Source organism: Symsagittifera roscoffensis, chromosome 3 (genome assembly GCF_963678635.1).
Source record: "Symsagittifera roscoffensis chromosome 3, txSymRosc1.1, whole genome shotgun sequence".
Lineage (NCBI taxonomy): Eukaryota > Metazoa > Xenacoelomorpha > Acoela > Convolutidae > Symsagittifera > Symsagittifera roscoffensis.
The window spans coordinates 43,932,731-43,949,733 of NC_087064.1; the positions used below are offsets into that span (position 1 = coordinate 43,932,731).

General features: G+C 36.4%; 2 protein-coding genes across 3 annotated transcripts in view; both read right to left on the reverse strand.

Moving 5' to 3' along the window:
* The window catches only part of LOC134842554 (choline transporter-like protein 2), a 546,776-nt gene extending 533,635 nt beyond the window's left edge, over nucleotides 1-13,141 (reverse strand). The window contains exon 1 of the mRNA XM_063858947.1: nucleotides 13,125-13,141. The gene's annotated coding sequence lies outside the window, so the exon portion shown is untranslated. The remainder of the gene's footprint in view (nucleotides 1-13,124) is intronic.
* Nucleotides 1-17,003, reverse strand: part of LOC134842553 (insulin-like growth factor 2 mRNA-binding protein 1) — an 81,984-nt gene that overhangs the window by 57,099 nt on the left and 7,882 nt on the right. For both annotated transcript variants that reach the window (XM_063858946.1, XM_063858945.1), the window contains exons 3-7: nucleotides 16,278-16,463; nucleotides 15,544-15,696; nucleotides 15,038-15,133; nucleotides 14,712-14,754; nucleotides 13,818-14,503 (exon numbers count right to left, since the gene is read on the reverse strand). In XM_063858946.1, coding sequence (XP_063715016.1) covers nucleotides 13,818-14,503; nucleotides 14,712-14,754; nucleotides 15,038-15,133; nucleotides 15,544-15,696; nucleotides 16,278-16,463 — 1,164 coding nt within the window. The remainder of the gene's footprint in view (nucleotides 1-13,817; nucleotides 14,504-14,711; nucleotides 14,755-15,037; nucleotides 15,134-15,543; nucleotides 15,697-16,277; nucleotides 16,464-17,003) is intronic.

The window sequence follows — 17,003 nt, forward strand, 5'->3', positions numbered from 1 at the left end:
AAACTTAAAAAAAATCTCTAATCTATTTTTCTCGATACTGGTACCAACTTTGAATAGCCGAATACTGTCCAAGTAGCACAGGATGTTCCGACCATAATCTTTTTTAAAAAATAGTCTTATTATTAGCGCGGTGTCATATAATGATTTGAGCAAAAAGTAAAACTTGAGCATATTCGACATTCATAGGACAATGGTCAAATTAGAAAACAAAGTTTGCAGAAAAATTAGTTTGAAAAAACATGAATCGAAAAATATTCGCTCAATATTAGACCAAATATCAAAAATTTCAAACTAGTTTTTCGACCGAAAACTGTTTTAATTTTTTTAAGTCTTCAAATCACGATTGAAAGGCTTTTAACATGATATATCGTTCGACACATTCCGGCGATTAATAGTGGTACCTAATTTTGAGAGGAAAACAAAAATAAAACAAAAACTAAAAACACCCGAATACAAAATTCCTCCCCATATTCAATGGTGGAAAAAAAATCTAACGGAACTTTCACAGCAGGTGAAATTCTCTCTTTATTTGAGCTCAGATCTGAACATGATTATGTAAACCTACTCCGTCACTTTCTTCTAAGGTCTAAGGTCGAAACAAGGATAATTCAGTCAACGAACATTCAAAACTCAAATGAACATTAAATCTTCGGAACCAAAAAAAATGTAGCATTGCCAGCCATCAAACTGTTTTACAATGAACTGTGTAAATGAACCTAGGGGAACCGTTATTTGCCGCTAGCGATACAACACATGCATATTGTTGGACGCTAGAAAGTAGGACGAAAGCCGCGAAGTCGATAGAATTAAAGTAAGAAGTGTATAAAATTAGGCCTAGGAACACTTTTTACATTTGTCTTGAATGGTATTGAAGGAAGCTAACTTTGAGAAAAATATGAAAACCGACAACCATCAGCATTAAATTAAAATCGATACCAAGTTTGGGCAGTGGTAAAGAGAACAGTTTTTGTAAAAAAAATTACTACAAAAAAATGATAAACCAAAACAAAATTCTTTCTGCTTAAATTTTTGAACTTTTGATTTCCAAACTGGCGCTAAAAACTCCAAAAAACTATTTTCACTCGAGGTAAAAGAAAATTACAAACAAATGGACTATTTTCAACAGCTTAAATTAAGCATAAATACGCCTGCTCGATCACTTTATTCGGTCGATATTAGAACAAACACCAAAAAATAAACTCGTTTTTTTCGACAGCAATTTTTTTCAAACTTTTTAAAAGTCGTTCAAGTCACGATTCAAAGGGCTCCAACTTGATTATCGCTCGATTCAGTCCAGTGATTAACTGTGGTACCTGGTTTTGAGATAAAAACAAAAAAAGAAAACCGGCTACGGTGCAAGTAGCAAAAAAATGTTCGACCAAAGTCATAAAAACCAAGCAAAGAAGATTTTTCAAACTTACCTAATTTTTCTGCATTGTGTGATAAAAGGATCTCAAAAAAGAACGAAAAACTAGAGCTTAGGCATAACGACAGGCATAGTAAAACATGCAAATTGTTTAACATTTTTTTTAGAAAGATGGCCCAAACACAGAAAACCTGTAGTTTGAGTTTTTGAAATTCTTGATTCCAAAGAAGCGCTTAAAACTCAAAGAAGCTCACTTTATTCCCACGCATTTAAGACTAAAAATCAAAAACTTTATGCCTGTTTTTCTCGATGCTTGTTACAACTTTTAGAATAGCAAATTGCTGTCCAAGTAGCACAGAATCTTCCGCACATAGTGTTGAAAAACACAAAAAAAATCAAATTAGTCTTGTTTTTTAGCGTGGTGTGATAAAAGAATCTCAAAAAAGGAACGGAAAACTAAAACCTAGGCATATTCTACAGTTATATCAAAATGAGAAAAATGGCAAAAAAAAACAAAAATAAAAAAAATGCACAAAAGTTTTCAAAGTTTTCAGAATCTTGATTTCAAAAAGGCTCCTAAAACTCACTTTTCACGAGTAAATCTAGCTTTTCACAACATAAATTAAGCTACTGTAAGCCTCCTCGCTCGTTTTATTCGCACGAAATTAAACTTACAAAAAATCTCTAATCTATTTTTCTCGATACTGGTACCAACTTTGAATAGCCGAATACTGTCCAAGTAGCACAGGATGTTCCGACCATCTTTTAAAAAAATAGTCTTATTATTAGCGCGGTGTCATATAATGATTTGAGCAAAAAGTAAAACTTGAGCATATTCGACATTCATAGGACAATGGTCAAATTAGAAAACAAAGTTTGCAGAAAAATTAGTTTGAAAAAACATGAATCGAAAAATATTCGCTCAATATTAGACCAAATATCAAAAATTTCAAACTAGTTTTTCGACCGAAAATTGTTTTAATTTTTTTAAGTCTTCAAATCACGATTGAAAGGCTTTTAACATGATATATCGTTCGACACATTCCGGCGATTAATAGTGGTACCTAATTTTGAGAGGAAAACAAAAATAAAACAAAAACTAAAAACACCCGAATACAAAATTCCTCCCCATATTCAATGGTGGAAAAAAAATCTAACGGAACTTTCACAGCAGGTGAAATTCTCTCTTTATTTGAGCTCAGATCTGAACATGATTATGTAAACCTACTCCGTCACTTTCTTCTAAGGTCTAAGGTCGAAACAAGGATAATTCAGTCAACGAACATTCAAAACTCAAAGGAACATTAAATCTTCGGAACCAAAAAAAATGTAGCATTGCCAGCCATCAAACTGTTTTACAATGAACTGTGTAAATGAACCTAGGAGAACCGTTATTTGCCGCTAGCGATACAACACATGCATATTGTTGGACGCTAGAAAGTAGGACGAAAGCCGCGAAGTCGATAGAATTAAAGTAAGAAGTGTATAAAATTAGGCCTAGGAACACTTTTTACACTTGTCTTGAATGGTATTGAAGGAAGCTAACTTTGAGAAAAATATAAAAACCGACAACCATCAGCATTAAATTAAAATCGATACCAAATTTGGGCAGTGGTAAAGAGAACAGTTTTTGTAAAAAAAATTACTACAAAAAAAATCATAAACCAAAACAAAATTCTTTCAGCTTAAATTTTTGAACTTCTGATTTCCAAAATGGCGCATCAAACGGACTATTTTCAACAGCTTAAATCAAGCATAAATACGTCTGCTCAATCACTTTATTCGATCGATATTAGAACAAACACCAAAAAATAAACTAGTTTTTTTTCGACAGCAATTTTTTTCAAATTTTTTAAAAGTCGTTCGAGTCACGATTCAAAGGGCTCCAACTTGATTATCGGTCGATTCAGTCCAGTGATTAACTGTGGTACCTGGTTTTGAGATAAAAACAAAAAAAGAAAACCGGCTACGGTGCAAGTAGCAAAAAAATGTTCGACCAAAGTCATAAAAACCAAGCAAAGAAGATTTTTCAAACCTACCTAATTTTTCTGCATTGTGGGATCTCAAAAAAGAACGAAAAACTAGAGCTTAGGCATAACGACAGGCATAGTAAAACATGCAAATTGTTTAACATTTTTTTAGAAAGATGGCCCAAACACAGAAAACCTGTAGTTTGAGTTTTTGAAATTCTTGATTCCAAAGAGGCGCTTAAAACTCAAAGAAGCTCACTTTATTCCCACGCATTTAAGACTAAAAATCAAAAACTTTAAGCCTGTTTTTCTCGATGCTGGTTACAACTTTTAGAATAGCAAATTGCTGTCCAAGTAGCACAGAATCTGCCGCACATAATGTTGAAAAACACAAAAAAAAATCAAATTAGTCTTGTTTTTTAGCGTGGTGTGATAAAAGAATCTCAAAAAAGGAACAGAAAACTAGAGCCTAGGCATATTCAACAGTCATAGTAAAATTAGAAAAATGGCCAGAAATACAAAAATAAAAAAATGCACAAAAGTTTTCGAAGTTTTCAGAATCTTGATTTCAAAAAGGCTCTTGAAACTCACTTTTCACGAGTAAAACTAGCTTTTCACAACATAAATTAAGCTAATGTAAGCCTCCTCGCTCGTTTTATTCGAGCGAAATTAAACTTAAAATAAAAAATCTCTCACCTATTTTTCTCGATACTGGTACAAACTTTGAATAGCCGAATCCTGTCCAAGTAGCACAGGATGTTCCGACCATAATCTTTTTAAAAAATAGTCTTATTATTAGCGCGGTGTCATATAATGATTCGAGCAAAAACTAAAATTTGAGAATATTCGGCATTCATAGGACAATCGTCAAATTAGAAAACAAATTTTGCAGAAAAATTACTTCAAAAAAATCATGAATCGAAAAATATTCGCTCAATTTTAGACCAAAAATCAAAAATTTCACTAGTTTTCGACCGAAAATTGTTTTAATTTTTTTAAGTCTTCAAATCACGATTGAAAGGCTTTTAACATGATATATTGTTCGACACATTCCGGCGATTAAAAGTGGTACCTCATTTTGAGAGGAAAACAAAAATAAAACAAAAGCTAAAAACAACCGAATACAAAATTCCTCCCCATATTCAAGGGTGGAAAAAAATCTCAAAGAACTTTCACATCAGGTGAATTTCTCTCTTCATTTGAGCTCAGATCTGAACATGAACATGTAAACCTACCCCGTCACTTTCTTCTAAGGTCGAAACAAGGATAATTCAGTCAACGAACATTCAAAACGCAAATGAACATTAAATCTTCGGAACCAAAAAAATGTAGCATTGCCAGCCATCAAACTGTTTTACAATGAACTGTGTAAATGAACCTAGGAGAACCATTATTTGCCGCTCGCGATACAACACATGCATATTGTTGGACGCTAGAAAGTAGGACGAAAGCCGCGAAGTCGATAGAATTAAAGTAAGAAGTGTATAAAATTAGGCCTAGGAACACTTTTTACATTTGTCTTGAATGGTATTGAAGGAAGCTAACTTTGAGAAAAATATAAAAACCGACAACCATCATTATTAAATTAAAATCGATACCAAATTTGGGCAGTGGTAAAGAGAACAGTTTTTGTAAAAAAAATTACTACAAAAAAATCATAAACCAAAACAAAATTCTTTCAGCTTAAATTTTTGAACTTCTGATTTCCAAAATGGCGCATCAAACGGACTATTTTCAACAGCTTAAATTAAGCATAAATACGCCTGCTCAATCACTTTATTCGATCGATATTAGAACAAACACCAAAAAATAAACTAGTTTTTTTCGACAGCAATTTTAGTCAAATTTTTAAAAGTCGTTCAAGTCACGATTCAAAGGGCTCCAACTTGATTATCGCTCGATTCAGTCCAGTGATTAACTGTGGTACCTGGTTTTGAGATAAAAACAAAAAAACAAAAAACCGGCTACGGTGCAAGTAGCAAAAAATGTTCGACCAAAGTCATAAAAACCAAGCAAAGAAGATTTTTCAAACTTACCTAATTTTTCTGCATTGTGTGATAAAAGGATCTCAAAAAAGAACGAAAAACTAGAGCTTAGGCATAACGACAGGCATAGTAAAACATGCAAATTGTTTAACATTTTTTTTAGAAAGATGGCCCAAACACAGAAAACCTGTAGTTTGAGTTTTTGAAATTCTTGATTCCAAAGAAGCGCTTAAAACTCAAAGAAGCTCACTTTATTCCCACGCATTTAAGACTAAAAATCAAAAACTTTAAGCCTGTTTTTCTCGATGCTGTTTACAACTTTTAGAATAGCAAATTGCTGTCCAAGTAGCACAGAATCTGCCGCACATAATGTTGAAAAACACAAAAAAAAATCAAATTAGTCTTGTTTTTTAGCGTGGTGTGATAAAAGAATCTCAAAAAAGGAACGGAAAACTAGAGCCTAGGCATATTCAACAGTCATAGTAAAATTAGAAAAATGGCCAGAAATACAAAAAAAAAATGCACAAAAGTTTTCGAAGTTTTCAGAATCTTGATTTCAAAAAGGCTCTTGAAACTCACTTTTCACGAGTAAAACTAGCTTTTCACAACATAAATTAAGCTAATGTAAGCCTCCTCGCTCGTTTTATTCGAACGAAATTAAACTTAAAATAAAAAATCTCTCACCTATTTTTCTCGATACTGGTACAAACTTTGAATAGCCGAATCCTGTCCAAGTAGCACAGGATGTTCCGACCATAATCTTTTTAAAAAATAGTCTTATTATTAGCGCGGTGTCATATAATGATTTGAGCAAAAAGTAAAACTTGAGCATATTCGACATTCATAGGACAATGGTCAAATTAGAAAACAAAGTTTGCAGAAAAATTAGTTTGAAAAAACATGAATCGAAAAATATTCGCTCAATATTAGACCAAATATCAAAAATTTCAAACTAGTTTTTCGACCGAAAATTGTTTTAATTTTTTTAAGTCTTCAAATCACGATTGAAAGGCTATTAACATGATATATTGTTCGACACATTCCGGCGATTAAAAGTGGTACCTCATTTTGAGAGGAAAACAAAAATAAAACAAAAGCTAAAAACAACCGAATACAAAATTTCTCCCCATATTCAAGGGTGGAAAAAAATCTCAAGGAACTTTCACAGCAGGTGAATTTCTCTCTTCATTTGAGCTCAGATCTGAACATGAACATGTAAACCTACCCCGTCACTTTCTTCTAAGGTCGAAACAAGGATAATTCAGTCAACGAACATTCAAAACGCAAATGAACATTAAATCTTCGGAACCAAAAAAATGTAGCATTGCCAGCCATCAAACTGTTTTACAATGAACTGTGTAAATGAACCTAGCAGAACCATTATTTGCCGCTCGCGATACAACACATGCATATTGTTGGACGCTAGAAAGTAGGACGAAAGCCGCGAAGTCGATAGAATTAAAGTAAGAAGTGTATAAAATTAGGCCTAGGAACACTTTTTACATTTGTCTTGAATGGTATTGAAGGAAGCTAACTTTGAGAAAAATATAAAAACCGACAACCATCATTATTAAATTAAAATCGATACCAAATTTGGGCAGTGGTAAAGAGAACAGTTTTTGTAAAAAAAATTACTACAAAAAAATCATAAACCAAAACAAAATTCTTTCAGCTTAAATTTTTGAACTTCTGATTTCCAAAATGGCGCATCAAACGGACTATTTTCAACAGCTTAAATTAAGCATAAATACGCCTGCTCAATCACTTTATTCGATCGATATTAGAACAAACACCAAAAAATAAACTAGTTTTTTTCGACAGCAATTTTAGTCAAATTTTTAAAAGTCGTTCAAGTCACGATTCAAAGGGCTCCAACTTGATTATCGCTCGATTCAGTCCAGTGATTAACTGTGGTACCTGGTCTTGAGATAAAAACAAAAAAAGAAAACCGGCTACGGTGCAAGTAGCAAAAAATGTTCGACCAAAGTCATAAAAACCAAGCAAAGAAGATTTTTCAAACTTACCTAAATTTTCTGCATTGTGTGATAAAAGGATCTCAAAAAAGAACGAAAAACTAGAGCTTAGGCATAACGACAGGCATAGTAAAACATGCAAATTGTTTAACATTTTTTTTAGAAAGATGGCCCAAACACAGAAAACCTGTAGTTTGAGTTTTTGAAATTCTTGATTCCAAAGAAGCGCTTAAAACTCAAAGAAGCTCACTTTATTCCCACGCATTTAAGACTAAAAATCAAAAACTTTAAGCCTGTTTTTCTCGATGCTGTTTACAACTTTTAGAATAGCAAATTGCTGTCCAAGTAGCACAGAATCTGCCGCACATAATGTTGAAAAAAACACAAAAAAAAATCAAATTAGTCTTGTTTTTTAGCGTGGTGTGATAAAAGAATCTCAAAAAAGGAACGGAAAACTAGAGCCTAGGCATATTCAACAGTCATAGTAAAATTAGAAAAATGGCCAGAAATACAAAAATAAAAAAATGCACAAAAGTTTTCGAAGTTTTCAGAATCTTGATTTCAAAAAGGCTCTTGAAACTCACTTTTCACGAGTAAAACTAGCTTTTCACAACATAAATTAAGCTAATGTAAGCCTCCTCGCTCGTTTTATTCGAACGAAATTAAACTTAAAATAAAAAATCTCTCACCTATTTTTCTCGATACTGGTACAAACTTTGAATAGCCGAATCCTGTCCAAGTAGCACAGGATGTTCCGACCATAATCTTTTAAAAAAATAGTCTTATTATTAGCGCGGTGTCATATAATGATTTGAGCAAAAAGTAAAACTTGAGCATATTCGACATTCATAGGACAATGGTCAAATTAGAAAACAAAGTTTGCAGAAAAATTAGTTTGAAAAAACATGAATCGAAAAATATTCGCTCAATATTAGACCAAATATCAAAAATTTCAAACTAGTTTTTCGACCGAAAATTGTTTTAATTTTTTTAAGTCTTCAAATCACGATTGAAAGGCTATTAACATGATATATTGTTCGACACATTCCGGCGATTAAAAGTGGTACCTCATTTTGAGAGGAAAACAAAAATAAAACAAAAGCTAAAAACAACCGAATACAAAATTCCTCCCCATATTCAAGGGTGGAAAAAAATCTCAAGGAACTTTCACAGCAGGTGAATTTCTCTCTTCATTTGAGCTCAGATCTGAACATGAACATGTAAACCTACCCCGTCACTTTCTTCTAAGGTCGAAACAAGGATAATTCAGTCAACGAACATTCAAAACGCAAATGAACATTAAATCTTCGGAACCAAAAAAATGTAGCATTGCCAGCCATACAACTGTTTTACAATGAACTGTAGTAGTAGTAGTAGTATAGGATTTTGAGCATCTGCTCTAGGGTTCTCATCCCTCAGTTTTCAAGTGGCACGAGTTTTTTCAAGGGATTACAGTTTCCACATGGGCATAGCACTCTCCACGAGCAAGAGTCAATCTCGTTGAATCTGTCACGGAAGAATGCGTGGTATAATTTGGCGATTCTGTTTTTGTTGAGGATTTTATCTGCAAACAGGCTTCTTTGCACTAAATTTAACAGTTTTGGTGCACGGATCCAGAAGTTTTCGTCGCATTTCTTGAGGCGCTGTTGGGGGATATAGAGTTCGGTCTGCTGTCTTGTAAGTCCTCCATGGCTCTTTGTCACTGGCATGTTTTTGGCCTCATAGTTTCTTTCTAGCGCAGAGATGAGGTATAGAATATCATGCACTTCCATGTACATTGATAGAGGTGATATTTTCAAGCGGAGAAGTCTTTCTTTATAATCTGCGGTCCTGTTGGTTATCCATTTGGTGGCTTTCCTCTGTACTTGCTCTATCTTCCTCATTTCAGTTTTTGGGGGGTACCATACCTGCGATGCGTAAGTAAGCACTGGTAATACATATCCTGCGTAGGCATTCAGTTTTGTCTCTAGCGATGCATTTTTCGAAGTATTTCTGATGAGGAAGTATAAAAACCTCCAGCCTTTAAGTGTTCGCCTACTACAGTTTTCACTCCAGGATAAATTGTTAGACATGATGACTCCGAATCTTTCTGTGATGTGACGGTTTTTAATCGTCCGTTTGTTTGTGTCTCTCCTTTTATGTACAGTATGTTGGTTTAGTCAACATTGAGAATCATTTTATTTACGAAGCTCCATTTTTCTATTTGTAGAGCCGCCTTTTCTGCGTTGCTTAAAGATGTGGTCATTACTTTAAAATCGTCCGCATAACCGAAGGCTTCACCGTCTTATATTCCATCAGGAAGTTCGTTCACATATACCAGGAACATTAATGGTCCAAGGAGAGAACCTTCGGGAACACCGCTAGTGCATTGAGAAATGGATGACTTATAACATCCAATTTTAACTCTCTGTTTCCTTTCTGTTAGGTAGCTTACGATTAATTCCATGAATTTCCCTCCGATGCCAAGGTTAGATATTTTTTCAACAAGTTTCAGGTGAGACACTTTGCTTTGTCGAAGGCTTTGCTGAAGTCAACGTAGAGAGAGCTGATGTCACTGGATTTCTTTTGGTCAAGCTTTTTATGAGTGTTATCAACGAAGATTAGGAGTTGCAGTACTGCCGATTTCTTGTGTATAAAGCCGTATTGAGCGCGATGGAAACTAGGCTCGAAGTGGAGATACATTTGATTGAAGATAAGTTTCTCAAAACCTTTTGAAACGTTGGCTAGGAGGCTTATCGGCCTGAATTGAGTAACGTCAGCTTTGTCATTTTCCCTGAAAATAGGTGTGACTTCACTAACTAGGGGCCCAGCTGAAAGCTGGAGAGACCTGTTTGATTATTTTAATATTGATTGTTTTAAAATTGTTTTAAAATTTCAGGTTTCTCAAGTCGATAGCGCCCTTCCTACGCAAAAAAAGTGAAAGAGAAGCTTATGCATTCATTATGCAAATCTGGATGGGTAGTTTTTGAAGAAATCGAAAAAGTTTGAAAAAATGGCCTAAAAACCGAAAAATTGACTATTCCTAAGTGTATAGCTCTTCCCCTAGACAAATTAGAGACAAGCCGTTTGTGTAGGGGGGGTTCCTACAACCTGGTCTATCGATTAAACCCTTAATCCCAAATCTGGACGGGTAGTTTTTGAGGAAATCGGAAAGATTTGAAAAAAGGCCAAAAAAGTGACTTTTCCTAAGTCTATAGCTCTTCCCCTAGGCAAGTTAAGGACCAGCCGCTTGTGCGGGGGAGTTTCCTACAACCTGGTCTATCGATTAAACCCTTAATTCCAAATCTGGATGGGTAGTTTTTGAAGAAATCGAAAAAGTTTGAAAAAATGGCCTAAAAACCGAAAAATTGACTATTCCTAAGTGTATAGCTCTTCCCCTAGACAAATTAGGGACAAGCCGTTTGTGTAGGGGGGGTTCCTACAACCTGGTCTATCGATTAAACCCTTAATCCCAAATCTGGATGGGTAGTTTTTGAAGAAATCGAAAAAGTTTGAAAAAATGGCCTAAAAACCGAAAAATTGACTATTCCTAAGTGTATAGCTCTTCCCCTAGACAAATTAGGGACGAGCCGTTTGTGTAGGGGGGGTTCCTACAACCTGGTCTATCGATTAAATCCTTAATCCCAAATCTGGACGGGTAGTTTTTGAGGAAATCGATAATTTCCGAAAAAATAGGCAAAAAAATCAAAAAAGTGACTTTTCCTAAGTCTATAGCTCTTCCCCTAGGCAAGTTAAGGACCAGCCCCTTGTGCGGGGGAGTTTTCTACAACCTGTTCTATCGATTAAATCCTTAATTCCAAATCTGGATGGGTAGTTTTTGAGGAAATCGATATTTCCGAAAAAATAGGCAAAAAAATCAAAAAAGTGACTTTTCCTAAGTCTATAGCTCTTCCCCTAAGCAAATTAGGGACCAGCCGCTTGTGCATGGGAGTTTCCTACAACCTGGTCTATCGATTAAACCCTTAATCCTAAATCTGGACGGGTAGTTTTTGAGGAAATCGAAAATTTCCGAAAAAATGGGCAAAAAGTGAAAAAAGTACCGAGTTGTGAAGCTTTTCTAAGACCGTAGGGGGTGGGGTAGGGTAAAAATTGCCCTAAATTTCATGCAGGCAGGTAGGTGAAACGCTACTGAATCCATTGGTACCACTTTTATGAGAATCTGACGGGTAGTTTTTTGGGAAAGCGAATTTTTAAGGTTTTTCAGAAAGATGTTACCGATGTTGTCGGGTCCCAGGATTTGTTCACATCTAAACCTAATAAGATTTTGCTTATTACGATTTTCTCAACTTCGTCTAAGTCTTTCTCTAGTCGTTCCCGGGCGCTCGACCCATTTGGTTCAGGTATTCCTCGAAGTCTTATTCCATCATAACTTTCCTTTTTGGGGGTAGTTGTTGCTTTTGTGGGTTTTTCTTTCACTTTTTCAGCGAAGGTCGTGCCGTTTTTTCACTTCAGATTGTACGCTTTCTAGTTGACTTTTTATATCTCCGAACTGTTCGAGTTTTTCCTTGATTGCGTCAACAGTCTGGTTCATTTTGAGTTCTTTTTCTTGTAGCTTTTCCTGTTCTTTACTGCTTGCGAGTCTATCAATTATGCTGTCGCGTTTGTTCATCTGTACACATTGGTTGCACAAGAGGAGCACGTTCTGACTAATTTCTTGGATGCCCATTATGGCTACATGGGACATGCCTGTACACGCTGTGGTCATGTGCATTGTATCGCCGCATGCTGTACAAAAGAAGGTGGCTTCACGTTTACCAATAGTTCTGGTGCAAGTTTTGCAATTTTCGGTAGAGGAAAGAGGAGGCATTTCCACTCAATCCCGCGATTCTAAGGTTGTTCACCTCCGAATTCACTGGGTTTGATTGAAAATGTCTCGAGAATATAGATTTTCCACAACCGCGACTCCAAGGTTTTTCACCTCCGGATTCACTGGGTCTAGAAAAAGAGAAAACTGCTGCTTAGAACCGTGATTCCAAGGTTTTTCACCTCCGGATTCACTGGCCCAAACAAGATGTGAGTGAGCACAAACAAAATTCTATTCTATTCCGCGATTCCAAGGTTTTTCACCTCCGGATTCACAGGAAAAAGAAAAAAATTTACCCTTTCTCAGGTTTTCTTGGCTTTCCTTCTCTTCCTGGTTTTTCTTTGAACTGGTTTCCCCTCTCTTTTCTTTTGTCTGTCTTTCTGTGCTTTGTTTATCTTCTTCTTCTTTGATCGTTTCTTGCAAACAAGTCCACGTAAGTTATGACTGTTGCGCAGAACTCTTGAAACCAGTTGATGGTCAATTGCTGTCTGGGGGTGGATTCGGGTAAGTTCGTATGGAAGCTCGGGATTTCTTTTTTCTTTTCTCAGGAGCAGATTTTTCCGTACTTGTAGGATCAGAATTCCACTATCTCTCAAAGCGATTGAGACGCCTGGAGTCCCTTGCCTTCGGGTGTACACAACTGCTTTAATACTGTAATTTTTCTTGAGGTTTTCGAGAGTCCTAGCAAGTTTGCGAGGACTAAGGGGTCGGTATATGTCTCGAATTGGACAATAGTTGCTTGAGTGGGCGGTGATGCTATTGTTGATAATATCGTGCCAGATGATAATATCTTTGCGTTGTCGAAGTACGCCTTGATTTTTGAACAGATTCTGGACTACCTTGAGGGGATTCCTGGCGTTGAGGTTCAAGGAAAGTCCGCCGATAGAGGTTCATTGGGCTTTGAAATTTTTCCCGTTATTGTACGTCAGGGATTGTGTCTGTTTATGAAGACAGCTGGCTCCAATAATGTATACCATTGGGGGTCACACACGGCTACCCCTCGCAGTACATGTCTCTCTAAAGACACTATTTAATAAGTTTATTAAGTTTACTTTTAATTTTACTAAGTTTCATTTACTGTGTAAATGAACCTAGGAGAACCGTTATTTGCCGCTATCGATACAACACATGCATATTGTTGGACGCTAGAAAATAGGACGAAAGCCGCGAAGTCGATGGAATTAAAGTAAGAAGTGTAAAAAATTAGGCCTAGGAACACTTTTTACATTTGTCTTGAATGGTATAGAAGGAAGCTAACTTTGAGAAAAAAATCAAAACCGACAACTATCAGCATTAAATTAGAATTGATACCCAATTTGGGCAGTGGTAAAAAAAAACATGGTTTGAAAAAATTTCATAACTCAAACTTCCAAGTCTTCTCAAAGCACAGCGAAACACTGACCAAAATCTGATCCAACTACGCGATAAGAGTCGCGAAGCCGCTTTTACATAATCCTTTCACGTCAAAAAAAACTTAAAAAATCAGTTGAAAAATAATAAACGATTTCTGCATAATCGGAGTTGGTTACCCAGAGGCGAAGATTTGCGAAAAAAACATGAGCATAACACTGGAACCTAGCGAATTGACAAAAAACGGAAACCACTTGTTCGACAAAATAAATTTTACCCAGAGGCGAAGCAGAGCTTCGCAACACTTGCGATTTAAAATTAAAAATACATAATTATTAATTAAAAATAATGCTTTTCAATACAACATACCCTTCGTTGGATTCGCAGTGGAATCCACTTCCATTACAACCACTTCCAGGAGCACTATTTGGAATGGTTATCCTCGTCTCCGTGCTTTTCTTGATCTCAGCCAGGTTTGAACCTCCGCGACCTATCAGCCTACCAATCAAGTGGTCATGAGTTAGAATTTTAACTGTCAACGGCACTCGAAATTCAGTCATCGTTCCGAACTCAACTGGCGAAGCTGTTGACTTCGTAGAAGCAGAACTCTTTGTTTCTTTTGGCACTTCTTGGCTTTGCAGCTCGCTGGAACCGTTTTCGGATGATTCTGATTTGATCCCTGAGTCTAAGGAAGGCGAGTTAGATGATCTGTGATCTTGCGATGCAGCTTCGTTGCTGGTCGCGGCAAGAGAATCCGATATGACATCTGGAATTTGGAGGTTATTTGCTTGACTTTGAATTGCGCCTGTTTCTGCATTTCCATTGCTAAGGCACTCTGAGCGCTCTTCGTCATGAGTTCCGTTTACTAAGGAGTGGGATCCGTTTTCAGCGTGACCATTTAGGACATTTGCACTGCTGCTTTTAACACATGTGTTTGACTTCGTTGTTAGCTCTTCTTTACTGCACCACCTCGAAACGATCAAGTCGTCCAAGAACTTTAGTATTTTATCCATTGCTGATATCTGTGATTCCGCACTTCCCAGAACTGTCACTGGCTAAACAGCAACATTGAGTCGAATAAAATGTCCGTTTCAAAAGTGCAGAAGCGATGATAATGATATTAAACCAACAGAAAAGAAGTTATTATAATCTTACATTCACCGGACAAATACTGAAACAGTAACAGTAATGCGTAGAATTTTGACATTCGACGTCTTCTGAAAATCGCTGATGAGAACTTAACATCGGCAATGAACACCTTACCTTTTCATCAGGAAATCGTTCATCTTTCTGCTGAACGTCCACTCTAAAATATACAAAAAAAAAATATTTCAAATTCTTAGAATGGCAACAAAGCTGATTGATAGCTAGTTTGGGCTCGCACTTTTTACTTTGCTGATAAATTCTATGGCGCAACGAATGTTTTTAAAATTTAAATATGAAGACCAAATATAGCTGTAATGGCAAAATTAGTCAACATGCCATTTTTGATAACATATGGACATCGTGCGCCAAAAACTTTACAAGAAAAAAATGTGAGATGAGAAAGGGGTGAATCAATTTATTTATGAGACTAGTGAGCCACTTACATGATGTATCTAGCTCCAGACTCAATTTGGAATTTCTTGATTGTGGCTCCATTCACTCCAATTATGCCACCAATCATGTGAGTCGGCACCAAGAATCTGAAACTCAATGTAGTAACTTACCAATCAATTGACAATGTAGGTTGCTGATCAGATTGGGCAAAAACTTTAACGTATTCCTCGTTGCTTGTCAAATCGCTATGCCATTCAATCAGAAGATAGCTCCATAGAAAATGTCGACCATGCTGGTATTAGAGCGTAGATCAGTGGCGAATTGACGGTACTTCTCCCATTTACAGAAAACCGCAATTAAGATCTACATGTCTTTTTATGTTTTTTTTGTGGGCTAAGTAATGTTGCCTCAACCTCAATCAAGGAACAAGGATAATGGCGAGCCTCGAACCACCGACCTCTTTTCTGAGAGGCGAAGACTTGGCCACTTCACCGCTGCTTCCTGACCCTGAGTAGAAACTTCGATATGATGAAAGTAAAGACTGAGCAGTGCTCACCGGAAAGGATAGACGGGCGAGTTGGGCGCAGCGTGGGAGATGTCACTAACAGAGTTGCTCCTGTACTTGTACCTGCCTCCGTGGTTCTCGGCAAAAGGCACCACCTTCAGAGTAGCATCTCCATACACTACCCCGGTCACACTGTTCAACACTCTAAGCAAACTACATCACTCACATAAGGTTAATACTATGTGCGGAAGGAAACGACCAAAATAAAGCTCAACGAAGAAATTTATCTAAGTTGATTGAAATAACATTGAACTTTAGTTTTTTAAGGCTGCTGACTGACACCGTTATTATCTGGGTTAATAATGCTGCATAGCATCCATCAAAAGACAAGGATAACGCTGCTCTTACAACCACCAACAACGTTGCTATCCTAATCTAAGACACCACCAACAAACTTCATTTCCGAAATAATCTCCCTCAAAAGTAAACTACTACTTATATTGGATGCGAAATTTGCAGCGCTACAATTGTAGCTTCGAATAAAACTTCCTAAGTAACGGAAATTTGAAATGAGTGATATCCTTTAATATTCTTTCGTAAAGCTCACCTCTTACAATACAGTTCAGCCCGTATAAAAACAAACTTGCAACCCTTTTTTGATCTTGACTACGCCTCTTTTACCCAAATTTAACACTAATCTAGCAGAAAATTTCATCAAATCCTGAGTTTTAAGGAAAATTATCACTAATGTGCTTGATAACGTAGCTCGCCGAAACACTACTAACATTTGCGCCTCTTCTGGAGTATTAAGATGTACAATGTATGATGCTTTGGAGAGTGTCTTGTTGTTCGCCCTGTCACACTGTTTGACGTTGATAGTCCCATTGGAGACATCGCTGAGAAAGGCCTTCACATCTTGTAGAGACAGGGAATCCGGCAAATTGTGAACCACCACTTTGTTATTATTCACCCTACATCAAACAAAAAACAATGCTATTACGCTGCCCTAAGTATGAACTCCAGATTACACGTCAATGCCTAAGCAATGCCACACACCGCCTTGCTCTTCTATGCAATTACCAAATGATTTGCTGACAAATACCAAGCCACATTGAATGTGCCCAAATTAAACCAACATAATCCATTACATTGTAATTAGGTCAAAATAACTACTTCGCCAACAGAATATATACAAATACTTCGCCAACAGAATATATACCCCCCCCCCCCCCACACACACACACTATGTAAAACACAGAACAGATGTTTTTAGAGTCTCGTATCGTATAACTAAGACAAAATTGCTTGCCCATCTCACTCAATTTGAAACGATTTAATTCCTTGCTTACGCGTGTTATTAGAAAGCAACATAGAGCTCGTTAAAGATTGACACAGAGGCGAAGCGCAAGAACGCGACAAAAAAAGCAGATTTCAAAAAGAAAATAAGAAAAAACTAGAAATAAGCCTCGAATTGTTAAACTTTGCTATGTATCGGAATGGAACCTGCGACC